Source organism: Vidua macroura, chromosome 2, assembly GCF_024509145.1.
Source record: "Vidua macroura isolate BioBank_ID:100142 chromosome 2, ASM2450914v1, whole genome shotgun sequence".
NCBI lineage: Eukaryota > Metazoa > Chordata > Aves > Passeriformes > Viduidae > Vidua > Vidua macroura.
In genome coordinates, this window is record NC_071572.1 from 20,889,073 (window position 1) to 20,910,628 (window position 21,556).

Genomic DNA, 21,556 nt, shown 5'->3' on the forward strand with positions numbered 1-21,556 from the left:
TGTGACAGGTAACCATGTCAGAACAGCCAGCGTAAGTGTGACATTTTCCCCACCAGACTACGGACGAGCGTGTTCGGCTGCCGGACATCCGAGCGAGCAGGTGGTACCAGTTCCGCGTGGCTGCTGTGAACGTGCATGGGACAAGGGGCTTCACAGCGCCCAGCAAGCACTTCCGTTCCTCCAGAGGTGAGTTTTCCCTCATGCTGTCTGGTACTCACCTTCCTCTCACTCCCACCTGGAGCACAACCTGATCTGCCTGCTTTTGTGGCAGAAGGTTTTGAACAGGTGGGTTTTTGAGTAGTTTTGCCACTGACTTTAGAAATGGTGTGAGATTTGTTTGAAGTCAGCAAACAAAAGTTGAAGTCGTTATTCTTTTATCAATAAGGGTCTCCATGAATAAAACTCCTTTGAAACATTTTCCACATGATTGGTATCAAACTACATGTTCCTGATCATGAAATATGGAAGAACTTAGGTTTTAGTGTGTTAATCTGAGAGGTTTATCTTTTTTTTTTTTAATTATGAGAAATATTTAGTAGAGTATTGGAATATTTTGTTGCCTGTATCTAAATAATTGTAGCAGCATTGTTTTGATGGAACTTTGGACTCTCTTAATATAATTTCCCCTTGCTAGCACTAATTGTAAGTGCTTAAGAATAAAAAAGAGCATAAATGCAAAGCAGCATGTTTCTGTTCATTAAAAAGGCATTCCTGATGATCCACGAAGTATTGTAGGAATTTTTGTTGATAGTTCTGGTTTTGCAACCAATTGGGCAATAAAATAACTTTGAAAATTATTTCGGTACCAGTAAATGGTACATGAGGGATGGGGGAGATAGAAACGGTTCTCCCGTCCTGTGAAGTTCCTGGCATTCTCCCTGGTGTGCTTTTGACCAACATGAAGAAGAATTTTCGCAGATGACTCTTAAGCATAGAATAGGGGTTAGCACAGGCCAGAAACTATTATCATTAGGCAGATGCCTGGGATACGGTCACCCTCTCTGAAAGGCAGTCAGTAATGTGGGCATATCCAGACCATGCTAGTCGACTTTAGTGCCAAAGAATGAGATCCAGCACTCTTCACTCTGCCAATAGAAGCAGTTTCTAATAGAAGGATTTGTTGTTATTTTAGTAGTGACAGAACCTTTACACTGATGTAACTTTGCATACTTTGAGGAATGCATTTCCTCCTCTTTTTGCAGACTGAATTATCTTGCGGTAAATGCAGTTGTCATCTTTGGGTTCCTGTGCTGGCTTTTAGCTTACTGTTTGGCCATAGTCAGTCCTAGAAAAGAATCTTTTTGGAGGTGCATTTATAGAGGCATGCAAATACTTTTGCCGGTATGGAAGGTTTAATCACTTACTGAATAACTCTATATGTTAGCCTTAATAATTTTTTCGGTGCCCTAGCTGTATTCTGGTAGGAAGGCTGGCTGACATAGCTGTCCCGTTACTTCTGTGACCACAAACCTTTTCATGCATAGAAGTATTATTTTTAAGAACTTATGATACTTAAGTAGCATACAATTTCAGAAACATAAAATAATACAGTTCCTTTGATCTGTGTTGAGTTTACTGTAAGAACTCTTCGGCAGCAGTACCTTTCTCTTCTTGAACAGCACTTCAGCAGATACAGCAGTTTGTTGCTGAATCTGGCACCACCAACTTTTCTTTTAAATTGAGATCACTGACAGTTGTTTTATTGAGTTAGTAAATATTTTCCAACTATTCTGCTTGAAACCACTATTACTGCAATTACATAAAGGTATGTCATGGTAGCAATGAGGTTTTGGCTTGAACATGACATTTTCAGGCAATATTTGTATTACTTTCAAAAAAATGAGCCCCCTACTGAGTGTGCTAGCCATGCTCAAAATACCATCCTTGGTAATGAATATAAGAATGTCCATGGTAAGCCATCCTGAAGGTCTCTTTAGCTCAGAATATGACCCCAGCCAGAGGTGGGTATCTGGATGACAGTGTAAGAGCAGGATAAGCATATAGGGGTATTTCTTCAGAATAGTCTCTCAGCTGTCAGTATTTTGTGTTTCAGGAACTTGTGGTTTTGAAATCATTACATGAATACCAGAGTCCTCTTGTGGTCTCTGCAGCTACCCCTGAAGCACTTGCTCTCCTTGAGAACTGCTCACAGCTGTCTAGTGGAGATGGAGAGCACTTGGAGGATTTTGTGACAAGGGCAGTGGGAGTCAGTAGTACCTCTGCATGCTCTCACCTAGTAAACCAAAATTTTGATAATGGCAGCAAGTATGTAGCCAGCATTCTTCAAAAGGCTTCTGTAACTCTCAAAATAACTGTTTTCGAATCTGAACTCCAGCCCTTGGCTGAGGATTGTGAATTGACAGACAAGCAGCAGGGAGTTCAGCTAGCTATCAGCTTCATAGCCCAAATCAGCCTAAACTGGCAGCTCATTTGACCATTCTAGGGGCTGTGGAACTGCCAGTGATTGTTATAAAGATGTCGAGTTTGCCAGATGAAATGTGTAGTCACTCCAGGTGACCCACATAAAGATGCTGCTAGGTGCTGACTGCTGGAAAGGATACGGGGATGCTTCTGTTGGTGTCTTTGAGCCTCCATATCCCCAGGTGGGCAGTCAGAGTTGTAACAGTTACACTGTCACACTAACATTTAATTACTACTTTGGAGCTCAGTGGGAAATGACAGCCCCTGCCTGGTAGAGAGGCAAGAAACTTGCTGCTCAGATGTGCCTAGTTTTTTGAGTGCCAGCATCTACTGGCCCCTGCTGAGCTCCTACAGGCACATTTAACCTCCAGTTTGGAAAAGAAAAGTGGATTTTGGCACATCACCTTCGGAAGTTTGCTGCCTTTCTCTGCTGCCTTTGTGTGAAGCGTGGACAAAAATTCACATCAGTGTTTCACTTCACCCTGTTGTGCCAAGACCAGGAGAAGATTGTTATCTTGGTCAAACTTAGCAGAATGTTTCTTCAAAAATAAACCCTTTGATCAGGAAACATGACAGTAATTCCTAAGACAGTTTCTCACACAAGATACTGAACTTTTACTAGTTGCTCATAAGTAATAATGAATAGAAAATTATTTGGTTTTATTTTTCCTTTAAAGGGGGACAAATATGATATTTAATCTGAATCTAGGAAGAAGTATGGCACCACAAAGTCTCTGTCACTAAATATTTTAAGATGTTAAGAGGAATATTCAAAAATGTGCTGTAATTACTCAGAAAGAGAATTTTTGTCTGGTTACCACAATACTGTTTTATACTGTTTTGTCTTTTTGAAAATGCAAAAAACATGCTCTCTAAGTAGACACAGCAAAATAAGGTTTTGTTTTACTCAAAATGATGCTAAGTCTTCTGAGGTAATTTCCATTAACTTGTTTATCACTAAATAAAACTCCTAATTTTCCAAAGTAATCCAATTTCTCAGTCACGAAAAAGACAAAACCAGGAAAACAGGAGTATTTCATCAAGCATTTCAACTTGCCATTCTTCATCTAGTTGTGTTTTGCGGTCTGATCTACTGCAGCTTTGGATGCTCTTATGCCGTAAACTTGTGAGGTGAAGGCTTATGAGCTGTTCTACACTGCCTCATGTGTTCATCTAGGATGACCATTAATTTGTTGGCATTAATATGTAAATAGTAAATAAAGTGGCACATCTGAGAATTTTTGAAATATTCAAAGCTTAGGCAGAGCTCTTTTTTAGTGCTGTTTATTTATTTTTTATAATGGAAACAAAGGGTTTGCACGTACTTGTCTGACATGACCCTTCACAGGGAATAAAGCGAAACTTTGTTTTGGCAAAATGAGATTCTAAAATTACAAGAAACATAGGTTGGACTAGATCAGTCTGTGGTGGAGTGGCTGGAAAATTGAATGAATATTGCACCTAGAAAGTGAATTCTTTCATATAACTGGGACTGTGCACATGGATTTTTACATTGATACTGTCAACTAAAATTGATCAAAATGTTCTGCTATTTTGGCAGTGGTTTCCACTTCTCAAGGTTTTTCAATTTTGTGTACTTTCCTTTTATCTTTAATTGAGTGGCAACAATTTGCAATAACAGCAATAAATAAAGGTAACTGAATACCTGACAGAACATTTTTGATCCATAAAGATACAAATATCCTTCTATTCATATTTAGACTAGCTCTCTCCAAGCTGTTTCTTTTCTTCTGGAAGCAGGAGAGAACTGTTCCTACAATACATAAATTATTCTCCTTGGCTGAAAACTACCTGTGTTTTTCTTCCAGTAAGCAGGCACTGGATAGCTTAACCTAACTGGTCAGAAGCTACTTGGCACTAGTAATACAATTTTTAATTTGTTGCATTTGGTTCAGAGTTCTTAGGCTATTTTTCCCCTAGCTTTTTATAATTTGTGATGAGAATGAACTCCCAGTAACAGAGACTTCAGTTAACTCTAGGACTCAGTGTTAGGCATTTCTATGTCATATATTATCTCACTAGTCTGTAGGTAGGTACTGTGCCATTTCCAGAGACAAGAAGATCAACACAATGAGTCCAAACCATCTGACCCTTCCACCTCTGCTAAAGGTTTTTATCTTCACCGTGAAGGCAATTGCCAGCATACACTGGATAGATTGTCAAGCAAAAGGAAGCAGACAACATTGTTTTCGCAGCACATAAGTACCAGGCTGGATGTGATCTCATGCATACATTACTGAGTGTTAGAAAAACCAGAACAGACACCCACTCATGGCAATAAAATTCTTTCTGTTGCTCCTCTGAGACCAATGATTTTTTTATGCTGTTGCACAGCTGGTTTATGTGTGCCATTTCCATCGGGCAGAGCCAGTACTCCTGCTTACACCGTGGAACTGTTTAATGGTTGGAAACTTGTCTGTAGAGCAGCTTCAGCAGACTTTTAGAGTTGGAAGGTCTCATGTTTGAAAGATAGCAATGGGACATCTATTTTAAGTCAGGAAAAATGCTCCATAAAAAAACGGTTTAAATTATTGTCACACTTGCTCTGACTTTTTACAGCTCAGAATGAGAATTCTGATTCCAGTGCCATTATTCCCCTCTGACACCTATTCCAAATCATTTACTGTTTTCACTACAGTTGCCACGTTGAAAGACAAAGTGGATGCACTGAAGCAGTGCTAGTATAGAAGCTAGAAGGTAGTATAGCTAGTCCATACTGTTTTTTAAGGTTCTGCAAAGGTGTTTGCAAATACTATTAATTAAAAGAATTTTGGAAAATATAAACTATTACTATGTTCACAAATATGAGTGTGGGAAGATGTTCATTTTGAAATGGTGATGATGTGAGTGTTTTCTTTCTTTCCTTTATTTGCAGCAAGAAATCCTCCCTTTTGGGGACTGGATACAGAATTTTGCTTGTGATGGCTGAGTAGCCAGCAAGACAGGAATTTAAGTCCTTTGGGTATACTCAAGCCAAACACAATCCAGACAAATGGAGTACTTATCCCATGTGCTGGAACAGCAGCTTCAGCCTTGACCTAATGAAGCTATCATTTCTAACAGTGAGAAGCGATTTACTTGTCAGGCTGCTGAGACCAGAATTTTTTAGGAGTTGAGGACAGCTGTCTGTGCCAAATTCTAGGATATATAGAATGACTTGTATTTTATTTGGGTTGTTGTATGAACTGCAAAGGAAAAGCTGCAACTAGCACTGCTCTTTCTGCAAACCAAAGAATTTGATTTAACACTCAGATAAATTCATGTATATAAAGTATCAGTGCTTTGCATTCGAAAAACTGGCAGCAGTTTCCATTCCAGTAATTTTACATCTGTGTATCTGAATTATACATGTGGCCAGTCAGTCAAAGGGATCACAGGAATATGAAGACCAACAGTAGAATGTCTATTAGCTTTATAGTCAGCAGAATGTCACTTTAGCTTTATGGTCAGGTTAACAAACACCTTATGTAGGCAGCTTTATGATTCAGTACCAGTTATTAGACCTTGAAGTATTTTAGCATGGGTTGTATAATGCTTTTAGTATCTACATGGACATAAGCATAACAGACCACCTTGCAGAAGCATGACTTTTCCATGCAATAATGCAGAACAAAACAACTACTTTGTTATGTGGTAACTGGCTGGCATGCATTGTAGAGGAGCATGCTCATAAACATGTCACAGTTTTTTTTTTTGTTTTTTTCTGGGTTCTTGTTTTTTTTGGGAGGCCTAGGGGTTGTAGGGGTTTTTTGGAGTGCTTTCTTTGAATGTGGAATTTGGGTTGTTTGGTTTTTCTTCCTGTTAACAGAGATCACATTATCTTACCCTGCTATTCCTTCTCACTTGTCTGCTTTGCTAGTGAAACTAAATTCTTTCAAATGAAGAAGTAATTAATATTCTTGGGTTCTTAACTTACAAAATGATCATTCTGTCAGTTGTAATAGTGATGAGTGTCGCAGAAATATATCAAAATAGATAAATAAATTATATTGTGGTATTGAAATACTTAATATGGAATGGATCATAATCTGATATAAAATGCTCATTGAGTGTCATAATATTTCAGGTAATATGCCCCAAATCCATGAAATATTTTACTGATGCATCCATACAAAAAGACAAGATTTTTTTCAGTTGATTAAATGCAAAACTGTAGCAAGTTTTGTTTATCTTTGATATTTTATATTTTTATGGATAATTATTTTCTTAATCTGTCTACCAGTTTTAATAAAGCTCTCATAGAAATGCGTTACTTTCAGTGTCTCACCTTTTCATGTCTGTTAGCTGCACATCTCCTTTCTGTCTTCTACCACCACCACTGTTGTTGTTCAAAGGCATTTTTATGGATGACATTTGAGAGGCTTGCAAAAGAGTCTTTGAAGAAAGAGGGCACTCGGGAAAATATCTGCTATTGCTGTGTTATTTCACATGTATATTCCTTCTAAGAGGACATTCTTTCTATCCTTAACTGTAATTACCCAGTGATTTTTAATGGAATGTTTGTATTCTCACATAGCAAAGTAGTTTCTACTTTCATAGATTTTCTTTCAAATGTGGATCAGCATTTTGTCTGCTGCCTGGACTGTGTCTAGTGAGCACAGAAGAAATGCTACTGATAATGTTTTCAATAAACTGTGCAATTATAGAAAGTACAGATACACTGATGCTGTAGAATTGAGAAGAAATGATCTATTGGCTTCAGTGAACACATAGTTCTTTCTAACTGCTTTGTTTTGCCGGAATGGGCATATAAACATTTGAAAAGAAAGAATCTAAATTTGATCATTAGTTTTTAGACCTACAGAAAATTGGTGAAGAGAACTTCAAAATGTTTTTAATCATGTAATACACTTTGCCCAAAGGAGCTATTTCATTTAACTTCTTATTACTTTTTAAAATGACTCTCTATCTCTTGTAGATGCAGAATGAGGACAAACATGTTTTATAGGTAGAATTATTTTTGCTCATATCTGACCATTTGGGAAGATATATTCTCTGAAACACCTTTAATTTTATCCCATATGTTTTGTATACATAATACATGATGCATAGCACTTCTGGGAGATAACCTGAATAATTCACCTACAGTAATATGATCATGTTGCACTTCAGGTTATAAATGTTTCATATCCCTCATATAATGTCATATAACATATAAAAGCCCTTAATATTTTAAATCAGTGGAGATGAATGCTTAATAAATGTCTTATATGTGTGAATCATGATTCTGTTTAGTTTACCTAAATTACATTTTATACCTACCTTTTAAATAATGGAAGCAAATGAAAAAAAATATGAGAGAATAGTACAAACTATTTAGCTGAATTTTTCTTTAATTCTGGAATAAATAGCTTAGTATACTTTAAGATGGAGTGGTTGGCAACTTCACAGATAAGGAAATAAGTGTAACAGCAGTGCTTCTCCAAAGCCAGAAAAAATAAACGCAACTGACTTGCTAGTGGATTAAAAAACACAAGTGAGAAGTGAGGCATTATTACTGTTTGGAAATTATATTAAATTTCCAGAATTCTTAAGTATGCTTTTTAACTTTTATGGCCAGAAGTTAGGTTGAATTATATGTGTGAGGAAACAGGGGCATCCATTACTATTTAACTAAAAATGGAATGTGTGAGGAAACAGGAGTATCCATTGTTATTTCAGCAGAAGTCCTGTTTAGTAACAGGAATAAGTAATTTTTTCACATCTGCTGATCTTTAAAAGGAAAATGCTGTCTTTATTAATTCTGAATGTGTCTTCTTTTTAAACTAAATGATAGAATTTTTCAGTGAGATCATTTGTCATAGGGATTATCTGATGAATTAAGTATGGCTGGAATGTTTATTTAACAGCTCATTTTCCAATTTAAAGTAATGCAGGTGAACCATACAGTAAATGAATGTATGATGTCCCCTCCTCACACCTCCAGTTTTATTTCTGGCAAATAAGTGAGGGCTCAAATGGCTGTACATTCGTAACATGTCTTAATTATTGTGAATTTCCTTTACTCTTTTGATAGGCTTTTAAATTTTTTGAGTCTCACTGCTTACTTCTATGTACATTTTGTTTTTGCAGTTTCTTTATGTTTTGTCATCAATTTTTGGCTGACACAGACATTTTAAAAAGGGTAGAAATTAAAAAATCAGATTAAACAGGAGTTGGTAAACAGCAAAACTGGACTTCCAGAAGCTTTGTTGCAAAATCTTCATTGATTCACATTACCTGGGACCAGGATATTATATAGTGAATCCACCAGGAGGACCTTAAATTTAATATTGGAAAAGATTCAATATTTAATCTTATTCAAACTCTGACTGTTGTGTGTCCTTGACTCTAGAGTCAGCACAAAGACAACTGAAGGAATACCATTTCAGTTGATATTGACCAGGAATTGAACAAGAATAGTGAAATAAATCAAAGGGGTAGCTAATTGCTTTTTGACATTCTACAAAAACCCCTATAGATTTCTACAACAGTGTAATATATCATTATGCTTTAATTGCATTTATACTAAGGAAGTGTTTGTGTCCCATGGTGGTAGATATCAATATTAGAATTTTGAAGAAAGATTCAATATGTCAAAAAGTAATTTCATCATCTGAGAATTATCTGGCAATGAAAAAATATTCAGTGTTTCAGCTGTACAGTTCTGTGCTGACTCTACAAGGCCACTTGTAGAACCTGAATATTTTACACTCACTATGTATTTGAAATAGTGAGTGACAGAAAGAAAACTGATAGTCTGGTACATTTTGATAAAGCTTCATAATGTTTGTGAACTATCACCAACACAAAATAATGGCAAACTAGATGCCAACCCATAATTTTTATTTCAGTAGAGTTTGAATTTCTAGAATTCACAAGCCATATCAGTTACAGGATGTCTTTGCCTGGATTTTCCTCAATGTATTTAGAGTGTAGAGCTGGCTCAAGAATGCCTTATAAATACATGAGGTGAAGATTACCTTAATGAACATAATTTTTCCCTTAGAATATTTTCATTTTTTTTCTAAATTCCAGATCCATCTGCTCCACCAGCTCCATCCAATATCAGGATTGCAAATATCAGTGCGAACAATGATGGGAGTGTAAATGCAATGATTACTTGGGATCTTCCAGAAGAGCCTGATATCCCAGTGCACCACTACAAAGTCTTCTGGAGCTGGACATACAGCAAATATGTAATTCCAGCAAAAAAAAAGAGAAGGAAGATTACTGATGGGGTAAGAAAGAAATCAGTAACTGGGACAGAAATATGGTTTATTTTTACACAGAATAGTGTAAGTATAAAATGTGTGATAAGTTCCAATGATTTCAGACACTAATAAAATAGTGGTCCTAATTTTTAATATCACAAAGCCCATAGAAAATTTTGATCTCTCAATCCTTTTCTTACACTGAATTCTGCCTTAGAATACAAGTAAATACGATAAGATACTTCAGGAAAGATGAATGAAAAGTTAAATGCTGTTAGTCCTCTAAATTTAGGCTTATCCAATTAGTGCTTCTTAAAGTGTTTATTTAATTTAAAAGCTTGACATTGGCTGTCACATTGTTATTTCACTATGCAAGTAAAACTTGTGACACAGTCAGAGAATAATCGTTAAATCGTCAGTATAGGTCTGAGGAAAAAACTTACACAAAACTATTTAAATAAACTGCTGTACCAAAGATCTGGCAATATTTCCTTTGCAGTAAGTTCCTAAGAGTTTCTTGAGTAATGTGTTAAATATTGCTTTACTGGAAAGCCTTTTGTTATGGTATTTTTAAGCATATTGCATGTTATTTTAAAGCAATTAATAGAAATAATTAGCTAGAAATAACAGAAATCAGTTAGACATAACTTGATTCTCAGTGCTTTTGATAGGGAGAATTTGGTCCCATGTCTATGTTAACACTGTGTTTTGGCTCTGTCTGCCCATTGCACTGTGGTGAATGACAGTCAGAGTGACACAATTCCCCTTCTGTCCCTCAGTCACCAAACCCTGACAGAAATAAAGGCAGTGAAGGCTGTGTGATTAAATCATGCAAGTCAATTTGCACAGAAAGGGTTAGTTCTTTATCGTCCTTTAAAAATATACTTGTGGCAAAATAGGAGTAGGGTTGGGCTATGCTACATAGAAAAGTTTGTGTTCCTCAGGAAACCTGACATTGGGTGAAGACCTTCAGGAAAGAGGCTTCAGCCTAAAGATAACAGGGAGCTTTCTCTCTACAAGCTGGACAGTACATCAGAAACCCCAGAGAATTCTAAAATTGAGCAGGGTCTTTAGTACCTTTCCATAGGGTACTTCCTACATACAAATAATACTAAAACAGGTACATTGGAACATTAGGGTGATTGAGACGAGGTTCAGACTTTGAGTATAGTGAAATACAAGGTGTATTATATAGAAAAGGCAGGTTCTTACAATATCCCTCATATTACTCCTGACTTGTACTTTTTCTTTTGCATCATGTCATGAAACTGCACAGCACTGCCAGTGAGATTCAGGACACTCCAGATGCTGTTGCTAATCAATGGTCATTTGAATATTGTAGCAGCCCTTAGACTAAAGAATGGCAAATGCACAAACATTTAAAAAACAAAAAAAGGAAAGGTTGAAAAGTCTTAATTGTTAAAGATCACTGAAGATTATTTTTGTCCAGTTTTTAGATTTAGATGTAACCCAAACCAAATCATTTCATATTGATTTCAATATGAATTCATTCCAGGTAGACATTGAATTAGTTTGACTACAATACTGACACTGTTAATCAAAAGTTATAGTCAATATATCAGCACTAAACAAGTAAAGATAATTAATACTAAATACTTTTTGGCAATCCCCTTCTTTAACATCCCAAGTGTTAAATATGGGATGGTCACCTTGGTGCATGGTTATCTTTTTTACTCTATATGGACTGTCAAACTTGAAAGGCACTAGGAATTTTAATGAGAACATGGAGTAATATCTTCCACCAGGCATATGGACTAGAAGGATATTTTTATAATTAAATATAGCAAAATAAAATATAAGACTGTGAAAGTTGGACTCTTCTTTAAAATATCATGTGCCTTGCCTTAATGTATGGGTTTCTGACTGGAGAACGATAAACCTAATCTGTTGTTTCCCCATTTTATACACTTCTGTGACATTGGAAATTGGTTTTTTTCTGTTCTGTTTTCCATTCTACACAGGAAAAGTGTGCTTTCCAATGTGAGGGTATTTTTGGTTGGTGCTTGTTTTTTAAATTTTTATTTTCAAGAATTGAAAGAAATAGAATGTATTGAAAAATATATTAAATGTTGAACTTTAGCTGTCTTCAGACTGACTGTCTCTAGAAAAAAGTTTTCAATTGCTTTACTAACACAGAAATTGTTGAATAAAGTGCTTAAATTCCTTTTGCTAAAATGATTTTGGAGTAAGAGAAAAACCTTGTTATATAGAAGAAAACCTCTTAGGTTTTGCCTAAACAATAGGTTTGGAATTGCCAAGAAACTGCCAAAATTATGCAAACATCAAGTAGGTTAGTATTTTTAAAATGACACAGAAAAACAGAGTCCAATTAAAGAAATCTTTTTCAGAAAGGAAATTTCACTCTGAAATTTATATATGAGTTTTCTAACTTCAAAAAGGTAGTGTGCCTAAGATAACAAGCCTGCTTTTAATAAAGGCCTGTGTTTCATCAATATTATAACTGCTTTCTATATTTATTCTATTATAGGCCCAAAATTATGTGGTCCTGGAGGGGCTCCAACCCAACAGCAACTACAATGTGGAGCTGCAGGCAGTAACACGTTGGGGTCAGATACGCCTAAAAAGTGCTAAAGTTTCTCTCCATTTTAGCACGACTCAGGACATCAGGAATAATAGTGAGTAATCAAACACCTGAATGCTTTCTCTCTCCTTTATCTGGAATTTGAATGTTTTGTATAATGATTTCTTAAATTTAAAAAAATCATTTTCTTAAGTGGGTTATTCCATATCACAATGATCATCTCCTGGTCAAGTTGAGTAACTCTTTCTTGTTAAATTTCTTGTTTAAAAATTGGTGACAGTTTTTGCCTAATTCTTTGACTTAGACTCTACTCACCTAAAACAAACAGTTGCAAAGAAAATGGAAGCCTTTGCATAACTGTAATGTTAATATTTGTTTAGATTCAATACAGGTATAGATTCTGACTGTGTTTCTAAATGGATGGAATAAAACCATTTTTGTGTGTTAATTAATACTCGACAGTATTAATCTGCAGTTTTTCAAAATTCTGGCTATTTTTAGTAGACCATTAAGTCAGATTCTTGGAACACAAAAGCTTGTGTCTACTGTGAATTGATATATAAAACATTGACTCTTCTTTTAGGGAATTTAAAACATTCTATGTCTGACAACCATGCATTCTCAAAATACTGCACACATAGGACCCACATTCAAATTAAAGTCTCAAGGATGTTAGGTTATATATTGTTAAGGTCTTAGAAACTTACATGCTAAGTAATATAATTGCAAACTGTATCTGAATCTGGCAGAAAACCATGATTCTTAGCCTTGTTTAAATGCTATTTATAAAATTACAGTGCAATACAGAGTTACTGCCTGAATTGCTGATGGATCTCTGATTAACTAATACAGCAGAGTTCTGAAAATAAGATGTTAAAGAATATTATTTTAATTATTCTGCCCTGACTTAATTTCATTTTGTATTTATTTACATTCTTTACTTAAAGTACATTCACAGTTTAAACTTGTAGCCATTTTCATAAGAGATCTGTAATTACTTTCAACCTCACTATTCAACTGCTGATGTTGCCATATTCTGTTTGGGCATACATAAAATACTGTAATGTGACCTTCTTGTCTGTAGTTGGTATTAATGTACCAAGAAGAAAAAATAAGCTGAAGTATCCTTCTTTTTCCCATATTAATCTAACCTTTACTATTCTTTTGGGCCATCTTGAGAGACAGCAGAAGGTCAAGTTTTCATCTCTTCCATGCACTGAGTCTTTGCTTCAAATTCGTACCAGAATATCAGCTTGAATCTCCACTGTCTGTATATTAGGCAAGTTTGAGTTAAATCCTCAGTGAAGCCCAATGTGAGTTCTGCCTTTTCCTTGTTGGCCCTCCTAGATTGTACCTATGCTTTTTTCATCCCCTAGAAAAGGAGCTTAGTTTGCAGGACTGTGCATGGTATTGAAATCTTCTTGCAGTTATCACATTAAGTTCTCCTTCTTTCTTTATATGTACACAGGAGATGTAATAGAGGAAAAAATAACTGTGGGAACTGGGTGTTTAATTGCATACACTGAGCCATTGAGCTCTGCTAGAAGTGTATCATTGGTGTTTGAGAAATTTAAAATTTTGTTGATTCTTTTCCTAAGAATTATTTGCGGGGTTTGATACTTTTTTTCCTTCTCTTTCTTCCCCCCCTGCAAAGTTCACTAGATAAACAAGCAAAAATTTTTTTTCACACCATCCCCCTACCCAATTTCCTGCTCATTTTGTTAAAGTTTCTGTGAAGTTCTGGCTCTTGGTGCTAAACTTTAAGGTTTTTAGTTTTCAGTCCAGTCATCTTGACTGTCATATCACCACGACATCACAGCTTTAAGATAGAACTCAACTCACAGCTGAGTTTACATTAAATCAGAGAATCCTGATGCTGGGGTTTTAGCTGTCTGAGTTTGGTCTGTTTCCTGCTAAGTGGGAGAAAATTCTAGCTGTCGTTATATACAACTAGCCAAAGAGAAAATGGGCAAGCTTTTAAAGTTCTTTGTCTCATTTTATTATTAGTATAGCTTTATAAGTGTTTCCATCTTGGGAGCAGGGATAATTAACTGACCTTTGTTATGCTTTATTGGTACTCCTGACATTAGGTCAGACCATCATCATCTTTAAACATGATAGTAAATAAAGACTTCCCATATAACAAAAGCCTTCTAAACTGAAGGTGAGTAATTGAGATATGAGCATGTAATTTTTTGTACCTTTTCATATTTACTGTGAGAAATCCTTTCACTGGTAGGGCTGTATTAGCTCTCCGTGGCCTCACTAATGTTCTGATTCTTGGTCTGTATCACCCCTGGGTTTATGATTGGAGAAAATCTTCGTTTCAGTTTTCCGTCTTCAAAACATTGTGTTTTTCAGAATCTGATGCAGGTCACATATGAGTTATTACTTATAAATCCTCTACCAAATGGAGTTAATTTATGCTATACCTCACATGTGACCGGGCTGCTTCATGATTTTCTGTCCACTGCAGTGGTACCTCCTAGATTTAAATTCCTTCTATAATCTTGCTTGGATACCTTGCCCTGTCCATGGTTGTTTTGCTTCAGAAAATGGACCATGAGCAGTTTTTGTGAAAATCTGCTACCTACTTATGTTAATTACTACAAACTTTCTAATGCCTTGTGCTTTATTTTGCTTTACTGGGGTGACTTTTTTGTACTAAAAGGTTTGTTGTATTGTATTTTAAACTAGAGTAAAACTATGTTGAGAATAGTATCTTTTTAATCTTGTATACTTCAGGAATGTTGACTGTTCAAATTATGAACATCCATTTATTTAATGAGCAGTATTTTCTTTTTAACTGCAATTCAGTGCCTGTACCAACTAAAACGCATCTTTGTTTCGAGTATCTCAGTAATAAGTTTATAGAAAAATCTGAACATCCCTTCTCTTAAAGCCATGAGATAAAGAAGTCAAGAGTCTTTGAACCTAAACCACTGATATCACTCACTTTAATTGATAGAACACTCTACTGAGAGGTGTATTTAGGCCTTTTTGGATTTATTTTTTTAAATGGCTACATTATATTTTATATAGAAAAGCGAGTAAAAACTACTCCTGGAGGAGATGCAAATTCATCTTCTATATCTCACTCCGGTTAGTTACAGAGCCAGTCCTGCTTGACATACTTTTGAGAATACTCAGAAGCAGATGGAGAAATATGAAAAAGAAACAAAAAAGTTTCCTGAAATATTATCTAGGACATAACATCCATGGCTTGTCTTTATTTTGGGATTTCCATGGACTTTGGGAAGTAATTCCAGAAGCAACGTGCCAGTTTTGCTAAAGCACCACTGTCAGATACTCTGCTCTGTGTGGAATTAAGCTCTGTTTTTTAGGTGTCTGGTCCTATTGTCAGATTAGAGATAGCCCATACCCCTCTGAAGTAAATTAGTCCTACACACTTCTGTGAGCTTTGACCTCAGCCCTCTGGCATTACATTTCCCCACACTCAGAAAGAAAGGCATTGCCTCACTGTATTTGTGTGCTTCACTTCTGGGAAATGTAGCAAGATTCTTGCTTGATCTTTATATAGAAATATTCTAAATTGGTGTCCTGGTTTTTGTGGAAGTGGAGCAGACAGAGAACAGCAAAGCAGAGATTTAATAAAATTGAAATAATTTAAATTGAGGAATACCTAATAGATTTTAGTTTGTACTTTTCGCTATAACTTTTTCATTTCCATTCAGGTAGTAGTAACTTTATGGTTACCTTAAGAAAGGATTTCATTAAGTTTGGTAGTTTAATTTAAAACAAACAAACAAAATGAAAAATCGTATTAGATTCAGCAAAGGGCTGAGAAAGCAAAATTTGGCCATAAAGCGAGTTTCAACTGAAGCTGCATATAAGGCAATATGTTCTGTTTCTGTTACTCCTGATAATTATTGAAACCTGAATCCCTCTTTCTCTCAAGTATGTAGTCAATAATTTGCCACTTCCTTATTATTGGACTCTTTAGTTTTAATTTAGGTGTAATATTGAATTAAATACAGCTTTTTTTGTTGGTTATAACCTGATCCTCCTAATTGGATCAGATACATTTGCAAGTATGCAATGAAAAGTGCAGTTTGGATGAAGATTTCTTTCTTTTTAACTGAAAATATCTATAAGTACTGTCAACCCTGCTATATGATGATACATTTTTATCAAACAAAATGCTTGATGAAGGACATCAATTGTAATTGCTTGTTGGATGCAAAGCACACAGCACCAAGGGAATTGCTGAAAGAAAATTCTGCTCTTGCAATGTTTTCCTAAGCATTCACCATTCACTGCTGGGAACAGGAAAGTGAGCAAGACAGATCTTTAATCTGACCACAGTGTTCTTATATAGCATACCAGAGGACTATATTTACTTTGATGTAGTAACCACATGTGGCACTCTGTGGGTTACATTCAATGCTGTCCTTGGATTTTGTGCATACTCAAACACTGCATGATTACAAAGACTGTGAACTATTAGAGAGAACTACTGGTAGATACTGTGGCTGTTTAAAAAATCATTGTGTTAACATTTCTTGTTCTTGGGGATATAGAAATACAATCCATTTCCTTATTACTCTTCAGAAAATTTACACAGCATTTCCCTGTGAAAGTGTATTTTTTTTTTTTTGGTCACTTTCTAAATTTGACTGAATTTCAAACGAGTAATTTTTCAACCATTATGGACAGTTAATTCTTTATAGTTATTTCATTTAGGTAAGCAATGGAAATAAGATCATTTGGAATAAAGATACTGTTATTTTCTGAATTACACCAAATTTAGCACACTCATTATGCAGCACTGTAGTTAACTAAATAGTTTCCTGATTGTTCTGTGTATTACAGAGGAACGGACATCTGCTGGGAAACCACAGAAAGGACTGGTAGATCCTTACCCAACCTTTCAAAGAAGGAAAACCACTCGTTTTCTTAAAATTGGAACTCCCTTCTATCAGGACAATCAACTTCAGGTCAAAGTCTATTGGAAGAAGACAGGTTTGTCAAATTTTGCTTTACTATTTTCTCTAAGGAGGACTCTTATCATCCATCTCAGAGTTGTAGAACAGTAACACAATATTATAAGTAATTGATAGTTGAATCCTACACCCATCCTTTCATCCCTTCATCTTCATATTAGAGAGAAACATTGCCTCTGCTCTTTGTGTTATGTCTGTGTATATGTCTTACAGGAGGAAATGACATGATTCAGCTATCCAGAAATTATAGTCAGTCATGTTGGGACACTGAATCTTCACAGAGTTGAGACAATTTTTATTTTGGTAGGAATTACCTCCTTAAAGTTTTAAATAGCAGAATTTGACATTACCCACAAAAGTTGTGAGGAACATACGAATGTTTAGCTTTATGCCAAACTTTATCAGTCACCTTGATTTAGAACAGAATGGATAGATGGTCACAGCCAGACAACATCTTTAAGTTAGTTTTCTTCTAGGCTGCATCCTTCTGCTTTTCAGAAAAGTCTTAACAACAATTTTATGATTTAGTCCTCCAGTCAAAAGGAAAATGGCATAAATTTAAATGTCTATTCATATTCAGAAATCAATAAAGGGATTTTCCTTTCTTGTCATCTAAGAGCATATATGTTACTCCAGTTCAGCCATAACAGGTTCCTATGCTGTTTTTTCAAAATGTGCTCACACTGTTCATTTTTTGACTTGGATAAATCTACATGTGTATCAATACCACTAAATTAACTCCATTCAATTCTTGTGCTTGAAATCAAGGGGTAAAAAGTGGATAGTCATGTTTTCTTCTTGGATTTTTCAAAGAATTTCAGAAATATTGAAGTGCTTTTGGGTTTAAATGGGTGTGGCAACACCCTGAATGAGGACAGGCTATATAAATGTTCAATCATTCTATGTAACATAGGAATATGTCACACTGGATATTGACGATTGTGAGAAGTATCCTTTGCTTCTTAACCTTTGCCTGCCTTTTTGAATGGTTACCTTCCAGACCCTGCTGTGCCAATTACTTTCAAATCCATCCTTATTCCTCGCTAAAACCTGCAAGCTTTGGTTCGGCTGAGTACGTGCACGTTTTGAATATTTGTCCCTGTCTTGGCTATGCTAGTTTGTTTTTTTTTCTTCTTTCTCCATTATATTTCATTTTTGGGTTGCTTCATGGAAAGCTGTAACGATTTAAAGTTTATATAAAAGTTGAGGCAATTTTAATCGGGAATGTTCAGTTTACAAAAAAAATGTGGTTTTCGTTATCCAAAGTGAGATTTATATATTCTGAACTTTGTCAGGACTGATCACCTTAAACTTTAGCCTCTGCAAGAGAGATGTCCAAGATACTTTTATTGTTAGAAAAGAAAAGCAGGTGACTTCTGTAGCAATTCATCCCCCACAGCAGCAGAATTGCTCTCTGGAGATGCATCTCTTCTTTACTGAGAACAGAGGGGAGCCTAGACAGCTAATTTGTAGAAAGCTTAGAGATGCCTAATGTCTGTGAGCTGAGGTTCTATTCTTGGCAGTTTGTGTTGAAAAAAAAGAGGGACAGGATTCAAAGATGAGGAGACAATGATGTCTCCCACAGGCGTCAGACAGGGTTGTGCAACTCACAGTCTGCAGATTCAGCCCAGTGGAACAATCAATCCTGCTGCAGCTGTTTTCCTGCCAGCCTGCTGCCAGAGGAAAGATCATGTGTCCTGTGACCAAAATGCCAGCACCCCCACTGACATTCACCTTGTGAATAGTTTGCCAAAGTTGTTTTACTTAATGGAAGGAAAATCCTGAGCAGAACAGCAATATTCTTGTTCCAACACAGATATCTTGAACTAGGTGTCCACCATTTATAATGGTATTTTAACATAGCTATTGAACTTAGAGGCATTGTGTCACCTGTTGCACCATAGAAACCTAAATGTTTCCATCTAAATCTGGAGCTGAATCTCACTGTCTGCTACATACCTGGAGGTAATATTTATATTAAAGGCTATAAATGACTATAAAAAGAAATAAGACAGTCAGCATCATTATAGTGACTCATAGTTTAGAAATAAGAGGATTTCAAAGTGGTGCAATTTCCAGAATTGGAGAGTTTCAAAGACAGCTATGTCACAGACCTGTCAATTATGACATGGATTTTCATGCTGTCACCTTATGCCAGGGGTGTAGTAGCTGAGTTGCTGACTGTACAGCTGACTCCTGCTGTGTGGAGCTGTGTGGATCCAGTGACATAAGGGCACACCCAGAAACCCATTTTGGCCCTGGGTTGTGGGCAAGTTCTGTGAAGTGCACTGGGGTATTTAGGTACCTGCCCTAGACATGCAGTGGAAGATACCTTCCTTTTTCTTGCAGAACAAGCAGTGACAGCAAAGGTGTGTAAAGAGGGGCAGAATATGGCAGAATATGTCACATGTACCTCCTTTTTTCTTTTTTAAAAAGAAAATATCAGTATTCTGAGTGACAGCACATGCAGTAACTCAGCAGCAACCATTGCCTTGTGTGGAACTAAAATATAGAAGCCAGCAGCTTTTATAAGCTCTTGCAAGGGTTTGGAGATTATGTAGTGCATGGATGAGATACTGTAAATTTGTTAGTAACAATTTACTGCAGAGCAGGTCTGTGTGACTGTGCAAGGAACACAGCAGGAAAATCATATTGTCTTCATGAAAAACAGCAGTTACTGAGACAGCTGTGCTGGGAACCGTACCTGCACATCTTTCACCTTTATGAACTGTACCAGATTGTGTTCAGGGAGTTGTAGGAGGTAGTGGAGTGCAGCAACTATAATAGGAAATACTGAGAGAGACCTTACCTGAGCCTGCTCAGTGGCATGGCGTCTGTTTTTATTGCAGGTAAGCAATTAGAGTTGAAATAGTTCCTGACAAAGAAATTGACCTGTTTGTCTCCTGCATAGTGGGTGAACACAGAAGTCTCTGATGATTGCACTGATGTTCTCATTTTTGTGTAGTTTGCTATTAAAAGTCAACACTTTTTTTTGGTGGAGAAACAAAGCCATTCTAAATTAGAATGTATAACTTTAAAACAGAAAACTTAAGAGGCCAGCATGAAACCACGTGAAATAAGTAGGCTGATAAGTGTAAGAGTTACCATGATAAAAAAATAATTCAAGAAAGAAATGTCTCAAGCTTAAACATGTTGGACATTTGTAAATTGATCAAATTTCAGTTGGTTGTAGTAGTCTTTGCTTTGTCTGGTATGGTTTTCACATATATTTGAACTTTCTGTGTTAGAATCCGTGACACGAACAGGAGATGGTTGCAGAGATGATAAAATAAAAATGTTATTTAGATTTTGAATTTTTTTTTTATATGAAGATTTAAACCAGCATGTTCTCACAGAATTACAGAATGGCTGGGTTTGGAAGGGACCTCTGGAGATGATCTAGTCCAACCTCTCTGCTGAAGCAGGTTCACTTGGAGTAGATTGCACAGGATCACATCCAGACAGGTTTCAAATATCTCCAGAGAAAGAGACTCCACAAGCCTTCTGGGCATCCTGTTACAGTTTTCTGTCACCCTCAAAGTAAAGGATTTTTTCCTCATTTAGATGAACATTTCTCTGTTTCAGTTTTTGCACATTGTCCCTTGTCCTGTCACTGGGCACAGCTGAAAAGACTGTGGCTCCATCTACTTGATACCCATCCTTAAGATTTGTAAGCTTTGATAAGATCTTCTCTCAGTCTCTCTTCTCTAGGCTGAACGTATACCTCAGCCTTTCTTCATAAGAGGCTCCAGTCCCTTAATCATCTTTGTTGCCTTCCACTGGACCAGCTCCAGGAGCTCTGCATCTCTTCTGTCCTGAGGAATCCAGAACTGGACACAGCATTCCAGATGTGGCCTCACCAGGGCTGAGCAGAGGGGCAGGATCACCTCCCTGCTGGCAATGGTCTTCTTAATGCCCCCCAGGATCCCATTGGCCTTCTTGGCCACCAGGGCACACTGCTGGCTCATGGACAGCTTGTTGTCCACCGGCACTCCCAGGTCCTTCTCCCCAGAGCTGTTTTCCAGCAGGTCAGCCCCCAGCCTGTCCTGGCACAGAGGGTTGTTCTTCCCCAGGTGCAGGACCCTGCCTTTGCTGAAATTTTCTGAACTTTGTTCAACCCTACAGTTGCCCTTGTTGCATTGAAATAGTTTATTTTAGCTGTAATGAAGACTTTAATAGCTGCTATAACAGCAGTCTTTCTCTTAGTAAGAACAGAGTTATTACTTTTCAATATTAATAACTGCTCATGTTTTATTGTATTCCTAATTCAGTGGTCGTACCATTCTATGCAGTCCCGAGATTTTCTAAAATTTTAAAGAATTTCCTCCTAAACTAAGATGGCTCTCTAGAAGAGTTTTTTACTGTGTCCCAACACTGTAGCCTCACAGGATACC

General features: G+C 36.5%; 1 protein-coding gene across 1 annotated transcript in view; it reads left to right on the forward strand.

Moving 5' to 3' along the window:
• ANOS1 (anosmin 1) overlaps nt 1-21,556 on the forward strand; it is a 126,174-nt gene that overhangs the window by 83,825 nt on the left and 20,793 nt on the right. The window contains exons 6-9 of the mRNA XM_053970332.1: nt 57-186; nt 9,460-9,662; nt 12,145-12,292; nt 17,032-17,181. Of these exons, the coding sequence (XP_053826307.1) occupies nt 57-186; nt 9,460-9,662; nt 12,145-12,292; nt 17,032-17,181 (631 nt within the window). The remainder of the gene's footprint in view (nt 1-56; nt 187-9,459; nt 9,663-12,144; nt 12,293-17,031; nt 17,182-21,556) is intronic.